Source organism: Calypte anna, chromosome 13 (assembly GCF_003957555.1).
Source record: "Calypte anna isolate BGI_N300 chromosome 13, bCalAnn1_v1.p, whole genome shotgun sequence".
NCBI classification, from domain to species: domain Eukaryota; kingdom Metazoa; phylum Chordata; class Aves; order Apodiformes; family Trochilidae; genus Calypte; species Calypte anna.
Genome location: NC_044259.1, coordinates 10744471 through 10762734, shown reverse-complemented (window position 1 = coordinate 10762734; position 18264 = coordinate 10744471). Strand labels below are relative to the sequence as shown.

The following is an 18264-nucleotide window of genomic DNA, read 5'->3' as shown; positions in this document are numbered from 1 at the left end:
AACGAGGGATACCTTCCTCTGCCGAGCCCTGTGGGGGCTGCCCTAGCCCCCTGCCTCAGCCCCGGCCATGTCACCCCAACAGGGCAGGCGGCTTCGCCTCCCCTATGCGGAGAGCGGGGCACTCCACGTCTCGCCACCGCCCTCGGGGAGGGATGGGATGGGCCAGACCGGGGGCAGGGCTCGAACTGCCGCTGCCCCCCCATCCCCCCCGCCTCCTCGCCGGGGCTCTGCCCCCGCCGTGCACCCGCTCGGGGCCCCGGGAGGAGCGGTCCCAGCGCCCGCTGCCCGGCCAATGAGCGGGGAGGCAGGGGCCGAGCCAGCCGCGCTATAAGAGCCGGGGAGGCTGCAGTCCCCGAGCGAGGTCGCTGGGCGGGAGTCGCGTTTCCTGTCAGCGGGAAGGACCGTGTGGCGCGACCATGTGCGGTGAGTGACGGGGTCGCGGCTGCCGACCCTCGCTGCCCACCGCAGCCTTTCGCCCTCCGGGAGGGACGGGACGGGACGGGGCTGGGCGCCTCCGTGGGTAGGAGAGGTGCCTGCGGACAAAGCGGCCTGAGCCCTGGTCCGGCCGCCTCTTCTGCCGGTGTGGGGGACAAGGGCTGCTTTGTCCCTGAGGTGAGGGGTGTGGAGCTGCTCTGCTCTGCTCTGACAGCGAGTGCCGGGGCTGCGGGAACCATCCCCCCGCAGCGGGGTCGTTCGGGACTGGCCCGCTGCATCCATTTTGTGGGGGTGGGAAAGGAGGATGAGCGGCTCTTGAGGTGATAGCAGGTACAGGTACAGCTCGCCTTCCTCACAGGGAAAGGAGATTGCCTTTCTGTTCCCCACAGCCTCGCGTCTCCGCCGTGTCCGTCGGTTTTCCTTAGGTCTCGGGGTTGGAAAATGTCCCGTTCCCAGCTCCCAGCCGCTCCGGGGGGCTGGGCTGCGTTGGTCTTCTTTGCCCCTGGTCCGGCAGCCTCAGGGGCATCGCTGCTGCGGGTGATGCCCGCACTGCTCCCTGAGCCCGGCTCTGCCTTCCCCAGTCCGGGGTTAGGGAATAGTTGTGACTCACTTCCCAACTGCGGCGATTAGGAAGAGTTTGTGGTTTTTCAAACAAAGGCTCTGAAGGAGCTTACTTGTTAGGTGATGTGAGTTTATTCGCTGTCCTTTATATAATAAAGAGGAGGTGGTGAAGATAATACCTACATCGCATCACAATTGCTTAGATATGCTTTGGGTCAGATTAAAATCAAAGTGTGGCTTCAGAAGCTGCTAATACAATATATTTCACTTACGGAAGAAATTTTAGTGGAACTCTACCTATTCCTTTCTCTGAAACCTGCTCTCAGGTCTGGAAGGATACTTAAAAAAAAAACACCTAAAAAACCCTGAGCTTGTATTTCTTAGCCATCAAGAACAAGAACCTCTTTTGTGAGAGGCAGGCTGGAAGTGACTGGCTACAGCTCCCAGAAATGGACTTTCTGAGCTAGATCTTTTCCCTGCCCCTGCATCCTCTTTAGTTTGAACCTCAAAAAGCAAGAAGTCTGGCGAGAGGCTTCCACTTAAATGGCAGCTCGAAGGATACTGTTTGAGCTCCTACCTGACTTTCAGGTTGCCATCAATGGAACAGTCTGGGTGTCTTCTAAACAAACCCCCTGCAGGTGAGAGCCTTGGCTCAGTGCCTAAGCAAACCAAAGGTCTTGGTGACAGGCACTAGGCAGTGACACATGTAATGACACTATCAAAAACTGAGCATAACTGGGCTGGATACTGATTGGGAAATGAGGGTGTTAACAGCATTAAATGAGTTTGTTAAAACCTCTACCTTGGGGTGGAGTAACTGCCTGAGTATGAGGTGGCAAAGAAAGTACAAGTTCATAAGTGCAGTGAGAGTAGTGCTAGTTTCCTTCCCATCAGCATTTGGAGACCTTTTAAATGATATTTGTTATCATGAAAGGTGTCCCTTGTCTTCCTTGCTATGCTGATCTTCTGTAGAAAGTGCAGGAGTTCTTGGGGTTTCAGCCAGCAGTTTTTACATTAACCTTTTTTTTCTTCTTTATTTTTGTATAACTTTCCAAGTTTAAGTGTTAATAATATGTCCTGTTGTGTTTTCTCTGACTTTAGGTAGCACATAACGATTTAAACCCATTGTTTTCCTTTTTGAAAATCCAGTATAGCAGATATATGCAGAGTTTAAAAACTGGGTAAGATGCGCTTAAACTGATGATCTAATGATCCTAAATGAAAGTTAGTTTCATGAGGATATGGAGTTGAGAAGTGGACTTTCTCAAAGCTAAGATTCTGGCAAAGAAATTATCCTTACCCCTCCTGCAAAGGCATCCTTTGATTTTTAAAAAGTCATTAATTTAGTTCAAACTTCAAGTATAGGCTGCCCGCTTGCCATCTTGTAATGACAAGAGTTCTTGTGCATTTTTCCCACAAAAAATACTCAGCTTTTTTCCCCTTGATGCTGTCCTTGCAATCCTAAAAGGGAAAGGGGAAACTTAAGTCGATATTCACAGAAAGGGGGAGCCTTGCAGTCAGTGTCTGCACCTGATTAAAACTGGTTTTACTCAAGTTTAACAGCCTTCTGTTTATGTTTTGAGTATCTGTTCCTAAAGGTAAGCCATACCTAGTTGACCTAATTCATATTTTTATGCGAACTCTGTAGTTATGGACAGTTACAGATGAGATTTAGCATTCAGATCAAGAGAGAATACACTAGTAAAACACTTTTTAAGTGGTTCCACTGGATTCTGTGGTTGTATGTATGACTTAGAAAGGTATTTCATTCCTCATGTTGTGCTGACAAACATTACATTAACATGATACATATCTCTGTAGTATTGTATTGCTTTAGAGGGTCTGAGTCTTCACTGCAGAGATGCAAGCTCTGGAAATGGCATCTAATAGCTTGGGGAGGCCATTACAAAGTCACTTGTGAGCATCACAAAACTCTCTTATCATGAATATGATTCAACTAGGATTCAGTCATGTTGGCTTGTTTCCAGAAGGAATTAAAGAGTCTTTATCAAAAGTTGTCTCTATATGAGTTGAGCAATGTGCTTTAAATCTGGCCAAAGTGATGACTGAGTAAGGAAAAAATATGCAAGTAGGTAGAGAAAAGTACTAAAAAAACAGTGCTGAGAGCTAAGATCTGTGTCCTTGAACTGAAAGAGTTTATAATATGTTCCTTAAGAAGTCAGGCTACAGCTATTGCTTTCATTGTAAATAGCCTCTGGTGACTTCTGCATCTTCTAATTCACATGTGTGGGAGCACAGATACAGTTCCCTGGAAACAAGGATCTTTTTAACAATTGCAGCACACTGGTAGCATTGTAAGGAGAGTCCCAAAGGAAGGTTTTTCCTGGAGCTCTGTGTAGTCAAAGATGCCACATGGAACATACAAGGCTGATGCCTCTTCAATAAATTGTGAAATCTGGCCTAGAAAGTAGAGCTGGATCTGAAATGAGGTGTGTAGCAATGTTTTGGAATGATGTTGAGAAATTTGTATTGAAGAAATTGAAGAATGCTGCTCTTGAGGTTCGTGGTTAGTGCCAGAGACGGGTAAATCTGTCTGGAAAAATGATCAACAAGCTCTCAGTCTAAGGTGACTGTACATAACCAAAGGCATTATTTTTCAAAGCATCCATGATGAACAGTATTTGGCTGTTCAAATTCCCAGATACCTCTTTAAATGCAACTATTGTCTTAGTGTCTCTGCTAATGTAGGATGCTCTAGGAATAATTAGGCTGGGCTCCTCATAAATCTCACTTCTTTAGCACAAAAGCATTTTCCACCCTTTAATCCCTCAAAGATAAATTCAGAGACCAAATAGTCTCCTAGTCTCACTGTCAAATCAGCAGTATCAATGGCTTAAAACCAGTGGAGTAAGAGGATTCACAAGAGTATTTAAAAGGCAGATTTATTGGTCTATCACTGTAACAGCTTCTTCAATATATCCATTTACAGTTCAAAAGCCTTAATTGGAGGGGAAGAGGGTGTAAAATTTCAAACAAAAGCTTTCTGTATCTAAAACCTTGTTTGTCTGAACTGCTTATCTGTTGACCTCTTTCTAAAATCTGATTTTTACTAAGCTTAGTCTCCAGTCCTGACTTGTTGCTTGGAGAAACTGTTGAAAATGTTTGGTTTTTATTGGGGGTACAGATTTGCAAGGTCTTGCAATAAAAGGTCCCAGGAAGACCAGTAGGCAGAGGAAAGGAGTGGTTGTGTTTTCCTTGTTTAGGGTTTATTTCAGCAGGGTACCTCTTTATTACACCTTCTTAAAATATAAAACAATAGCCCTCAAGATCCTTCTAATGAAAAAATACTTGTGTATTTTTGCCTTTAAAAAAATAAATAAATCTGTGTGGCAGCGGGTGGGGGGGAACCAACCTCAAAAGTAAAAAAAAAAGCCACTTCTCTGTTAATGACTGCTCTGTTCAAGAGAAGAGTGGTCAGACTCACAGACTCTCCCAGGTTCTGTTTGCCAAGGAGCCAAGGAGTGGGTTCACATCTTTCCTGTGATGTTTCTGTGAGTGTTGACCTGAGTAACTCAGGGCAAGCCAAGGGATCTTGTGTCTCTGTTGGGTTGAGTTTGGCAGGCAGCATTGTGTTGAGGCAGTGCAAAGAATGCTTGTTTTTCAGAAGTGAATGCTTGGGTTTTTTTGGTGACCCTGATTTTGTGTCTAATGTTTCTTTCCTTTGTTGTCCTATCCTTTTGACTTCTGCCCTTTCTTTATGTTTTCTTCTCTATTCTCTTCCTGCTGAAGTGACTGTGGTATTTGGGATTAAGCTGGAGCCTTTCAGAACTAGATGTTGTGCCTAGTACCTACCCATGGGTATTTAAGGCCATGACTTTGATTACAGAAGTCTCCTTGTGTTAATAGTGGTAAATATATTCCTTCTTTGAATGTCTAGTTTTAGATCTGGCTATGAAATAGATCACAATGTTCCCATTTTCATTTGAGGTTTTCATGAAAAGTAGAATTTCTTTAAGCTCTCTCTCAACTGTTTAACTCTTGGTGAGCAACATGAGGAGAGCAAAACTTTTCAGGAGAGCATCTGTATTGCATGGTGAAAATGAAGATCCCAATTCCTTTACTGTGTTTGAACTCTTTTCATTTTGAAAACCCAGAAGGAAGAATTGCACTAAATTTGCCCCTGTACTCAGCCCTGGTGAGGCCACAGCTTGAGTCCTGTGTCCAGTTCTGGGCCCCTCGGTTCAGGAAGGATATCGAGGTCCTGGAGCAGGTCCAAAGGAGGCAACCAGGCTGGTGAAGGGACTCGAGCACAGACCCTATGAGGAGAGGCTGAGGGAGCTGGGGCTGTTCAGCCTGGAGAAGAGGAGGCTCAGGGGAGACCTCATCACTCTCTACAACTCCCTGAAAGGAGGTTGGAGCCGGGGGGGGGTTGGGCTCTTTTCCCAGGCAACTCTCAGCAAGACAAGAGGGCAGGGTCTCAAGTTGTGCCAGGGGAGGTTTAGGTTGGATATTGGAAAGAATTTCTTTATGGAGAGGTTGATCAGACATTGGAATGGGCTGCCCAGGGAAGTAGTGGATTCTCCGTGTCTGGAGATATTTAAAAAGAGCCTGGATGTGGCACTCAGTGCCATGGGCTGGGAACTGCAGCGGGAGTGGATCAAGGGTTGGACTTGATGATCTCTGAGGTCCCTTCCAACCCAGCCAATTCTATGATTCTATGATTAAATGGGGGGTTGGGTCCCCCTAGGACCTCTATGATGCAAGTTTTAAAGGATTTTAAATTGAGTCTGAATGAACGAATTCTAAATAATCCTTGGGGTTTTTTAAATTTTTCCTCCTTCCCACTTTTCTCGTTGAACAGGAATTTTTGCTTATCTGAACTACAGAGTGCCCAGGACTCGGAAAGAAATATTTGAAACCTTGATAAAAGGATTACAGAGACTGGAATACAGGGGATATGACTCTGCAGGTATGTAAACTATCTCAAGAAATTAATTAAAGCAAGTAAGTAAAGTAGCAAGCAAGCAAGTAAGTAGCAATTTTAGCTACTTACATGGCTTTTTGGCTACTTTAATATTCTTTGTGTTGGATTTTTCTGTTTTATCCTGCAAATAGGAAGATCAACTAATTACCTTCATTCTTGGAGTTTCTTCTTCAGCTTTCTCAAGGACATTATATTGGGTATTTCAGTCTAATCAGATGTGGTTGAGGTTTAGTACACATGTGCAAAACAAAGAGGGTGTAAGGAAGAAGACCTTTTACAGTTTGTGCCTCTGCCTTTTTTGTTCATGTGAGTTCCATTGAAAGGATGAGGAAGAGTCAAATTTTCTTTAAATTTGAGTTAATTGATTTCATTGGGCAAAAATACATGTGTGGTGGCATGTATATGAGCAAAAATTGAGATGGCTTCTGTATACTTTCATCTGTGCAGTGGATATGGACTTATCTAGTTTGATTTGAACATACACAAGTCTAGCAACAGATTTCAAGTAAATCCCTTTGAAAGATAATACTATAAAATAATTATTTCACCAGTGTGTGCTTGTCTGTATTTCCTGAGTCTTTTTTCATCCAGTGTATTTCATTTGTGACTGTATCCAATTAGGAGTAGCAGTTGATGGCAATAATAATGAAGATAAAGAAAGGTTCATCAAACTTGTTAAGAAAAGAGGAAAAGTAAAGGCCCTGGAGGAAGAGTTGTACAGTAAGTGTCTTAAAAATTACCTCCAAGTAAGATAATATCTGCATCTCAGAGAAAGACCATTAAACTAAAATTATGGTTTTGTACCAGAAATAACTGCATGGAGTAATCCAATGGCATTTAAATTGTATGTGCTCCCCAGATCTGCACTTGGAAAGCAAACTAAGCTTTAGGTATAATGCTGTGAAATCCTCTGTCTCCTCTTCCCTTTTTTTGATCCTTTGTTCAAAACCTGGGCTCCCTTTGTGCTTCACTTGGATGATTTCTGAAATGTCAAAACATGGACTCTGACAGAATTTACAAGCATTTAAGCATCTGGCTGTCATCACAATCTGCTTTATGCTGTGCTTCCATCTGTGAAGAGCTGGAGTTCTGTTTTAATACGTTTGCATTATAATTTGTAGTAACGTGGTCTGTTAGCCTAGCTGTTAGTGTTGGCTGAAAATGCTTGAGTCTTGGCAAAGAAGTTTTAATCACACCACCTTAATCTATCTGAAGTGTGAAGTCAAGAAAGCAAATGGTTTAAAAGAAAGCCAGAAGATAACTTCTAGATTTTTGCCTGTAGGAATTCTTCTAGTGTTTTACCAGCTGTGTGTGTGTGTCAACTTTAAATATATGGTAAACTGAATTTCTTGTGTATAGAACAAGATGATCTGGATTCAAAAGCAGACTTTGAGACCCATTTTGGAATTGCACATACCCGCTGGGCAACTCATGGAGTACCAAGTGCAATAAACAGTCACCCTCAGAGATCAGATAAAAGTAATGGTATGTAATCTCTGCAGCCCTCTGGAAGGTGTGAATTTGAAATGGTTAAATCACATAGTACAGATGTTTTCTCTTTCTACTGGTGTTGTGGTAGCTAATTTGTATACAAGAACCAAGGTCTTGCCATTCTATCTAGATTTGACACTTTTGCAAAAAAATAGCCTCTTCTGAAGCTAAAGTAACACTGTAATGGTTTAATGAGATGTGTTCTCTGAAAAATGATGCAAGTTAGTCAAGGTACCAATATTCTTGTTTTAAAATATAAGACTGAAAATATAAATGCATCGGTATTTTTTGGGCTGAAAGAGAGATATTGTGTTGTTTTTCATTTGAAATGGATTGGTAATATTCTGCCAGGTGTAGTTTAAAAATATCTTAATGATTTGGAACAACCTTTGTAAACTTCAGAATTTGTAAGCTTCTGCTTTCTGTTGTCCATGTTGTGATAAACTGTAGGTCTGAAAACTATAGCAATTAATTTCTAGTGTATTTGTAGGTTTTTCCCCTTCTAATTCTGTGGTCTGTGTTAAAGATCTTAATTTTTCATTACTTGATTAAGAAGTTGTTGGGTTTTTTTTTCTTTTTAGAATTTGTTGTTATCCATAATGGGATCATCACAAATTATAAGGACCTGAGAAAATTTCTGGTAAGTCTGTGGCAACTTGATTCTAAAACTAGGCAGTAAAAGCCCCACCAAGTGCTCTCAAGTCTTTCATGACTCTGTTGGAATCTGATACCAAGTTTTTTGACATCATCAATAAAACAGCAGTGTGAAGGAGTCTGCCTCATAAAGGTACTCAGGACGTGGTGAAGTGCATTATGTTCTTTAAATCTTAAATCCTTACTTCAGGGTGTAGAGTAGTAATTTGCACTCAAATTCTTTGAGAGGATGCGTGGAGTGGATTCCCTCCTGTCTCATGTTGCTTGTCAGATACCAACTGGGTCTTACTACGTCTTGCTGCAGTATTTCCAAAAGAGTAGCTATGACAGGCCAAGTCTTTATATTTTGCCTCTAGTGATGTCCCTCCACTAGTCCAGTGTAGTGCTTCAAGCAGTCTTACTGTGCAGTTTGTGGTGGGAGGCAGCTGAAAGGCTTTTCCAGAGGATGAAAACACTTTTTACACTTTAATATGCTTTTCAGGAGAGCAAAGGTTATGAATTTGAATCTGAAACGGATACAGAAACAATCCCCAAGTTGATAAAGTACATGTATGATAACAGAGAGAGTGAGGACACCAGTTTTTCAGCTTTGGTAGAAAGAGTTATTCAGCAGTTGGTAAGTGGGAAATTCCTTTTTTTTCCTTTACTACAGTATAAGCTATTTGTGGGGTTCCCAAGTATTCTGCATTTATGCATTTAGATCCTTTGCAGGAGTCCTTAGAAGGTGTTGCAAATAACAGTTTTTGGCCTCTAAACAATGCTTTATAGACCAAGAAACAAGATGAAAAGTCTGGAAACTTCAAAGGCTTTTCAGTAGTAAATCTTGACATTGCATTAGCAGTGGGAGTTTTTCTGGTGGTTTTAAATCTTTTCTTTTTTTTTTTAATTTAGAAGGCTCTGGGGGTTGAAATTCTCATAAAGGGCAGTGTGTTCCTAAAGGCTATTCTGATCATGTTAAAACACTGCTGTGATTCAAGTTTGTTTGATGATATGCCTTGGCTCCCATGCTTGGAAATAGATCTAACAAGCTGAACTGATTCATGGTGTAGCTGGTTCCCAATCTGAAGTGGGAATCTATTGTTGCTTACAATGTGAATGCTTTAAAACCTAAGTTTAGCCATGGGAGTGAGGGGAAGGGTGACTTGCTCATTCTTATTAGAAGACTTACTAAAAGTAAATAGCTAACAGTCTTCCTGTGGATTACCAGTTAACATGTTGAAGCTTTTCTTAACTGTTGCATGAAAAGGTACTGGTTTTATTTATAGCAGGAGGCTAAGTGCTCTCTTCCTGATCCTTCAGCTGATACACTGTTAAGTGCATGTTAGCTTGTTCTGCTCCATCACCAATTCCTTTAAAGGTGCAGTCTGCCCTCCAGGAAGAGATTCCTGATAGTAGTAAAGAGCTTTCCTTCACAGCCTTCTCAGGAAGAGGGGCCCCAGTTTAAGGAGATGTAACTAATTAAGATGAATTGTTTAAGATTTTTTTTTTTCTCTTCTGTTTGCATGGTTTCCAGGAAGGTGCTTTTGCATTGGTTTTCAAGAGCATCCATTACCCAGGTGAAGCTGTTGCTACCAGGTTAGTAAAAGTTCCATTTTATACGTAATTCATGCTTTTTTAGGTAAAACCAAACCAAACAAAATCCTAGCATCCTAAAACCAAAACACATTCTGCTGAGCATCTTTTCAGCTGAGTATTATATTTAGCTTTCTTTGAGCTGTACTGATTGCAGGTCACAGAATTTCCAAATGTTTGTCCTGTATTCTCTATGTTTAACTTGATTTTGTTTAATAAGTTAGCTGTCACTGCTCACTTTTTGAGGATGAAAAGACAGTAGTGAAAAGCAATCAGATGATATTTTCTTGCTTCATGCAAATACAGTTTCAGTTGGAGATTGTCCAAAAGACACTCAGAAGAATGTTATACTGACAAACTCATTTCTGTAGTCTCATCTTTTTATCTGTTGCAGCGTGTCAGTAAAGAAGCTCAGTGTATCCTCTGTTTCTCAAGTTATATTAGGAGTGTGCAAACATTTCTTATCTAAAAGGGGAGGGAAAGGGTATGGTTCAATTTTACTTCCCACTGAATAAAGAGTGAGAGAACTATGTTCAGGTTGGCTAAAATGCCATACTAGTAAGTTCTACAAATAGTGTTCTGTACCTGCCATAGCATTTATGAAGGGTTTTTTTCTGTATAAATTCTACTTTTATTTATGACATGGAAAACAACTTTCAGGAAATGTGAAGATATTAAAATAGCAAGTGAAGTAGCTGTGATAATAAAGGCTATTTTGTACTACAACCAAAAAGCCCATTGCTTCTGTGGTCTAAAATGAGACTATATTAAAATTGTGAAAACGCCAGCTGCACCATCACTCTAGTTGGAGACTATCTTCTGAAATTAACTATTCTATATATGGTTCAGTTTTGGGTTTCTAGGAGTGAGGGGATTAATAGAAGCTAAACTTGTAATCTGAGGTCTTGAGGGAGTGAATTGCTCTTTTCTTCCTGTGAGATTTTAATTTTTTTTTTAATAAGCTCTTCAGTATGGCATTTGACCCATTTAATTTTAAAATTATCTTAATATTCTACAGTTTCAGAAGTGCAGTTGCCACTTATGAGATTAAAAGGCTAAATGATGGAAAAGTATTTCAATAGTAAAGAGTGCTAGAGCTTATTGCTGGCTTACTTCAGAGTAAGTTTTGTTTAAAAATTGTATTCAGACAGGTACCTGTGCTAAGCTGTTTTGTAATTACTGGATGGAAACTACTTCATACACATTTTCCTCTGCCTGGGTCTAGTTCATGGGCAAAGAATCACCAAGCCACATGGTATTTATTCAGATAATAAATATTTATCAAATCTTACAGAAATAAACGGACTTTAGATAACTCCTGTCATGTAATGGCTTTAGGATCAGGGTTGATAATGATCTTCCTATTTAGGAACTTACATGGGATATTGTCTTCACAGATGTCCTTTGACTACTTTATATGTGTCTTCCTCTTTATAAACTTGTGTTTTCCCTTTGTAGGAGAGGGAGTCCTTTGCTCATTGGAGTTAGAAGCAAGTACAAGCTCTCCACTGAACAGATTCCTGTTTTATATAGAACATGTAAGTTGATTCATTATTTAATTATGTTATTTTAAATAGGGAAAATTATTGTTACATTATTATTAGAAATTAGGTTAATTGGTCTTTCTACTGTAAAACTACCAGCTGGTGCCCCAAATAGTTTCATAGCTAAGGATATTCTATTTTATACTACCAAATGCACCAAGTTCATGTAAAAGTCCTATCCTCCCCAAATAATTGTGTAACTGTGATAACCTGTGTAGTCTGTAATAAACTGTAACTTGACCAGATCTGGTTTTGCATTTCAAGTGTCTTATTTCTTCAATAGGCAACATTGAGAACGTGAAGAACATCTGCAATTCACGCCTGAAAAGGCTGGACAGTTCTACATGCCTTCATGCTGTTGGGGATAAGGCAGTAGAATTCTTCTTTGCTTCAGATGCAAGGTTAGAGAAAGTACTTAAACATTTCTCAAAATGCTGCTTTTCTTCAGAACTGAGATATTTCTGGAAATCTTATGCTGTCTTGATGCTGTACAGTTTTCTGGTGGAAAAGCTTCTGGTCCAGACGGTACCTTCATAAAGCTTTCATGCTAAGGCTTTCATGTCCTAGAAAAATGTGGTGGCTTGGCAGCATTTGAATGGCAAACTAATGCAGTATCTGCCAGTTGCTAACCTCTGTGTGAAATACATCCAGTGTAGGAAGGTAAATTGGGTACAAATAGACACTGCCAGCTGAGTACAGGTTAGTTTGACTTTTGGAATTTTAATCCAGCCATGAGAGGAGAAAATAGTGGTGTGGTTCCAAACGTAGCAGGAATGTGGACATCAGGTACTCAGCTCAGAAACAGGATTGTGACTAATGAGTCCATCAGGGGCAGGAACTTGCTGATGAGAGATGAGGTTCCTGAGCCTTCTGCTCTGGGTTCCTGTGAGAGTGCAAACAGAGCAGCAGATGGAGCCATTTCCTCTAAGATGGCTCTATCTGTAGTTTGTGGCGTATTTAATTTCAGGAGTGCTGCTACCAGCTCTAACTGACATGTCAGGTTTGTCTTGCTTCCGTTTTTTCTGTAGTGCTATCATTGAGCACACAAACAGAGTCATTTTCTTAGAAGATGATGACATTGCAGCAGTGACTGACGGGAAGCTTTCAATTCACCGCCTGGAGCGTTCAGCCAGTGATGATCCTTCCCGGGCCATCCAAACCTTGCAGATGGAATTGCAGCAAATCATGAAGGGTGAGTTGAAACATATTTAAATGAGCTGTTATCAAAGATGGGTAGTTATTGGCTGCATTGTAGGTATAACAGAAAGCTGGTAATTTGTGAAAATGACCTAATATTTAGGCCAGTCTCGGTACTTGGTGAAAATATAACTAATACTAACATGGAGTTGTAGTTGTTGGCAAAGTTTGGCTGTAAGCTTAAGAACTGAAGTGGAATAGGCAAGTTTCCTTAAATAGGAATTCAGTTACCTTGTCAGTACTGGCAAATGAAACCAACCTAGCAGAACCACCATTCCCTCCTTTTTTCCCTAGCAGAACCACCATTCCTTCCTTTTTTCTCTCCTGTTCCTAAGCTTTTTTTTAAGCTGAACCACATTAACTTAAATTAGGTTCCTACCACAGTTAGGTAACTGTAGTAGACTTCAGATAACAAGCCATGTGCCTAAGTGTTAACATATAATGTTTTTCTGAACAGGTAACTTCAGTGCATTCATGCAGAAGGAAATTTTTGAACAACCAGAATCAGTTGTCAATACCATGAGAGGCAGGGTGAATTTTGAGAGCAGCACAGGTAACTCAGAACTGGCATTCAAGCTCCACTAAGATTCTTAAGATGATCGCTAGGAAAATAAAATACAGTACTGATAGATAAATATGCTGCTTGTTTGTTTACAGTTCTGCTGGGGGGTCTGAAGGATCACCTGAAAGAAATCAGAAGATGCCGAAGATTGATCATTATTGGCTGTGGAACCAGTTACCATGCTGCAGTAGCTGTATGTGCATCTATAGAAATGCATCTATAATTCCTACTTGTTAGACAGCAGCTCTTCATCTGCTTTCTCTTCTGTATCTCAAACTTTGCCTTTCATTGAGGGATCTTGCCCTTTTACTTAGTTTTCCTTTCTGCCACATTCTTTATTGGTGCTCCAGTGCTGTTATCTACCATGCTAGAAATTAACTTTTTTTGCCTTGCATTTTAAAGCTCTGGTAAACTGTATTTATCAATTTTGGTAATAATCCATTTAGATTATCTCTGACTCTTGAGATGTCAAAACTTTTATGGGTAAAAACATTAACAAATACTGTGTGCTGTTTGAATACAGACTCGGCAAGTACTGGAAGAGTTAACTGAATTACCAGTGATGGTGGAACTTGCTAGTGACTTCCTGGATAGAAACACACCTGTATTCAGAGATGATGTTTGCTTTTTTATAAGTCAGTCAGGTGAGCTGCATTTACTGTTTGCCTTCAGTTGAGAGAAAACTGTAGGAAATTCTTTAACCCCTGATGATTTATTACTTTCTGCATGTTGCAAAGGAGAATGTTGGCTAGTAAGCCAGATGTGTCACGAATAAAACTTTCTTAAAGACTTGATTCAAATACAATCAAGACAAATACAAAACACAGACAATGAGTGAGTGCTGAAAGATTGTTTTCAGTTGCATTTTGCATAGTGTAACTGTGGATGCTGTTAGTTAGAACACACTTGTGTAGAATATTACACCTTTCAGGAGTCATTACTATCCTTTAAGGCTGAAGTCAAGATGTAAATTTTTTCTAGGTGAAACTGCAGATACTCTGATGGCCTTGAGGTACTGTAAGGAACGTCGTGCTCTGACAGTTGGCATCACAAACACAGTTGGGAGCTCAATATCCAGGGAAACTGACTGTGGTGTACACATCAATGCAGGACCTGAGATAGGTGTGGCAAGCACAAAGGTAATTGCTGCTCAGTGTTTGACTTAAAGACTTCAGCTCTGTGGAATCCAATTAAAATAGTAATTGTAGCACTTCCAACTGAGATCATACTAATTCTCTGTAGGCTTAGCTGCTAAATGTTTTGTTTTGTCTCCAGGCTTATACCAGCCAATTTGTGTCTCTTGTAATGTTTGGCCTGATGATGTCTGAAGACAGAATTTCCTTGCAGAAAAGGAGACAGGAAATCATTAGTGGACTAAAATCATTGCCAGGTATATTGATATTTTGGGTTCTAAGAGGGATAAGAGATGTTGTTTAATGGGCAATAAAACACTACTTGGGTATGTTTCTTTCTCATTTAAGTTTCACTCTTCTCATCCTGAAAGCTAGACAATATAAGGGAAATGGACTATTAGTTTCTGCACTAATTGCCAGTTTTACAAGTGCCCTTCCAAGAAACTTGCAGGAAGATCAGAATTTTCATCGATTGGGTCTTCTAATTACAATGAGGTAGTTTAGTATGAGAAATATTGCTTGATCTCTTAGGTTGATGGTTTGAAGTTTTTAAAGCCTGTCAGGTACAAAGGTACACAGGTAAAAGGAAATGAATATAAAGTGACTTCAAAACAGGTGTTCACAACTTCCTTTAGAAATCCAAATGGGATTTATGAGCACTGCTTAAGCCAATAGTTGCTTTAAATTTGTTACTGTAAATATATATGGCTTGGCTTCACAAATGAAGATTTAAGGCTAAATAAGGCTAGCAAAAATACCCTTAGACTGCAGTCAGAGGTGCCAAGTTAACAGCTGAATTATAGTAAGTGTATTTGTTCTAGTAGATGATTAAAACATCCTATCACAAACAATTTTTTTCCCATTAAAAACTTTTTAATATGTGCTTCTTGTGTGCCCCAACAGAAATGATCAAAGAAGTCTTGTCCTTGGATGAGAAGATACATGATTTGGCTCTTGAGCTGTACAAACAAAGATCACTGCTGGTTATGGGTCGTGGGTATAATTATGCCACTTGTCTGGAAGGAGCTCTGGTAAGAACTTCTCAGTATTGTTGGATGTTACTTAAAATGAGCTTTTGTGGCTTCTGCAACATAGTTTATATCAAATATGTCATTACAACTTAATTCAGAAGCAGTAAAACTGCATTGGATTGAACAAATACATAAAGTGAGCTGGGATAGGTTATCAGTTTCTTGTTTCTTTCACATAAAAAATGCAGAGTTTAGTGAGTCTATTTAAAAAACAAAATGGAACAACAGACAACAAAACCCAACCAACTTAAAATAATGCTGACCCTTTTAAAAAAAAAAAGGAAACCACCATGTGCTGACGTTCAGATGTTATGAACATTATGGTGGAATGGTTGCATATCCATCTCTCACAGGAGTTTGAAATGTTACAAGTAGGGTTTATGGGGCGTTTAGTTCCTGCTCTGCTTCCCCCAGCAGCCTGCTGTGAATCCCAGCAGACAAGCCAGTCTGTTGTCAGTATTGGCAGATCTTTGAAAATAAAAACTTGGTACTGTATGTCTGTATTTAAGTGGCAGACATACAGCCTTGGTGTTTTGCTTTTTGTGGCTTTTCTTTCTTGTCTGATTTACTGGTAACTTGATGGGTTGGCTTTTTTGTGGGGTTTTTTGTTTGTTTTGGTTTTTATTTTGTTTTTTTATTTTGTTGGTTTTTTTTTTAGAAAATAAAAGAAATCACCTACATGCACTCTGAAGGTATCTTGGCTGGTGAGCTGAAGCATGGGCCATTAGCCCTAATAGATAAACAGATGCCTGTTATCATGGTGATAATGAAGGATCCTTGTTTCACCAAGTGCCAGAATGCTCTGCAACAGGTCACTGCCCGACAGGTAAGCTGTCCAGGGTCATAGGGAAAGAGATTGTACACATTGCATTGCTGCTGACTGTGCTTCAGAAAAAGGATGTATTCCTGTTTATTTTTTCTAATCATTAAATTAGAAACAAGTTGGTACAGGTGCAGTGTTAGGTTGTCATTACAGTTGTAATTACAGTAGTGAAAATTGACTGCATGTGGGTTGCTTGGTTTGGTTTTTTTTTTTGTTTAGAAGCAAATGGAATGATATCATGGAATCATAGAACTGGCTGGGTTGGAAGGGACCTCAGAGATCTTCAAGTCCGACCCTTAAAAAATAATATAAATATAATAATAAATAAATAATGCAAATAGTAATACAAATAATAAATAATACAAATAATAAATAATACAAATAATGAATAATACAAATATATAAATAATATAAATAATAAACAATATAATAACACAAAATAATAAACAATATAAATAATAAATAATATAAAAATAATATAAAATATCTACAGGGTAAAATCATTCAAGTCTTACAAAAGAGTCAATGACAAAAGTAATTATGCAGGACAGGCCCTGTCTTTGTTAGCTATGTGGGGCTCTTCACACATATTATGAAATGATGTGTCAAAGCAGTTTGAAGCCAGCTCTTCACTTAACACTACAAAACTTTATTTTCAGGGACGTCCAATCATTCTGTGTTCTAAAGAAGACACAGAAAGCTCTAAATTTGCCTACAAAACCATTGAGCTGCCTCATACAGTTGACTGCCTTCAAGGAGTCTTGAGTGTTATTCCTCTCCAGCTGCTTTCATTCCACCTGGCTGTTCTCCGAGGATATGATGTAAGTGCTTTAAGTGCTTTCTGTTTTAGCACTCCAGTTAGTGCAGTTTTGAGCTTCCTCCCACCAGTGTGGAGTGAGAGATCAGTTCCATGGCATACCTAACAAAGAACTAGGATAATAGTTCTAGGAGCTTCTAGTGACTGTGGTAGTGGAGGTGTCAAACTGGCACTGATTCCTCAGCTTTGTATTTTTATAAAGGTATGTTCCTGAAAAAAATGACATCATTTGCCTAGTTTGATTACTTAGGAGAGCAGATAGGACCTTTTCAAATAATTAAATCTTAAATTGGGATACTGCACTTTAACAAGGAATAGTTCAGAGCTTTGTATGGCTGAGTTTGTTGATGCTGGCTGGGGGTGTCAGTTTGATACCTTTGGAAAGGTTCCCTGCACAAAACATAGATATTTTTTAGAAGCATTTTAGAATGGAGGATGAATTCAGCAGTGAGTCATTATCTGCTGTTCTGTGGTCTCTTGTGTGTGTGTTAATGTGTCTAGAATAAATCAGAACTCATTAGGAAATCTAAAAAAAATCACACTAAATGAACTGTCAAATGCAGAGTGTCAGTATTACTCTGTCATGTACTGAAAGTCTGTCTCTTCATTCTAGGTGGACTTCCCAAGAAATTTGGCCAAATCTGTGACTGTGGAATAACAGCCAAGAACAGCTGATGTTTCTGTCATCAGACCTCTGAGTTATACTTAGAGAAATGTGCTGTACTGAATTGACAGGTACACATTTTTCTGAAGAGAATGACTGGAAAGTGTCAGATGGTTTTCTCTTGCAGCTTTAAAAGCTTTTGATGTGCCTTGTACCCAAGTGCTTTTGCTCACAGCAAATATTCCTTTAAGTCCTGAAATTGCCAAAGGAGAAGATAAGAAGTGTTTAAAATTGTTTACACATGGTATACTGAATGAACTTTTCTACTGTGCAATATATATATATATATATACAGCTCTCTTCAGAGCAACTGTGAACATTTTTTTTAGCCTACACTACTTAACTAGTTTTTAAGATACAGTATTTATAACTACAATTGTATAGCTTTTTTAAGTTATTTTTTAGTATGTTGCTTATCTGTAGCAGTGGTAATGCTCAGAGTGTAAATACTGAGCATATTGACACTTGTGTACAGTTGTTGGAGGTTTTTTTCTTACTTCAGCTCAAACTGGAAATTTGTTTTCTCTCCCCAGTTCCCCTCCCCTCTTTGCATCTGTGTTTCGTGTCTCACCAGTCATTTGCAAAGCTCTTCTGTGGCTGTAAATTCCCAGCTCTGTTTTAAATTTCTGCTGCTTTCAACTAATTCTTTGAAAAGCCAGAGCTGCCACCCCAGCTCTTATTTGCATAACATGCACAGTGCCACAAAATGAGGGAACTGGAAGTCTTTCAAGTGATATTTGTTTGAAGAGTGTACAATGAAACTACAATGCAATTAAAAGATTATGTAATTCTTCTTGCTCTGGATTTACTGTTTGTTTTTCATTTGATGACTCCT

The 18264-nt window shown here is 39.8% G+C and overlaps 1 protein-coding gene across 1 annotated transcript; it reads left to right on the top strand.

The window, feature by feature from the left end:
• The first annotated feature begins 280 nt into the window (after positions 1-280).
• On the top strand, positions 281-18264 carry GFPT2 (glutamine-fructose-6-phosphate transaminase 2). Its single transcript, XM_030459032.1, has 19 exons — positions 281-423; positions 5819-5926; positions 6563-6661; positions 7301-7426; positions 8014-8072; positions 8568-8702; positions 9600-9661; positions 11117-11196; positions 11486-11603; positions 12231-12394; positions 12857-12952; positions 13057-13154; positions 13485-13605; positions 13943-14100; positions 14237-14351; positions 14998-15125; positions 15784-15951; positions 16608-16769; positions 17379-18264. The coding sequence occupies exons 1-19, from the start codon at positions 417-419 to the stop codon at positions 17421-17423; spliced, it is 2049 nt and encodes a 682-aa protein (XP_030314892.1). The 5' UTR covers positions 281-416; the 3' UTR covers positions 17424-18264.

What these genes read in the sequence shown, in the direction of transcription:
- GFPT2 (XM_030459032.1), top strand. An exon ending in CCTGGAGGAAGAGTTGTACA is followed by an intron (nt 6,662 to 7,300) that starts GTAAGTGTCTTA and finishes TCTTGTGTATAG; the next exon opens with AACAAGATGATCTGGATTCA. An exon ending in TAGGTGTGGCAAGCACAAAG is followed by an intron (nt 14,101 to 14,236) that starts GTAATTGCTGCT and finishes TTTTGTCTCCAG; the next exon opens with GCTTATACCAGCCAATTTGT.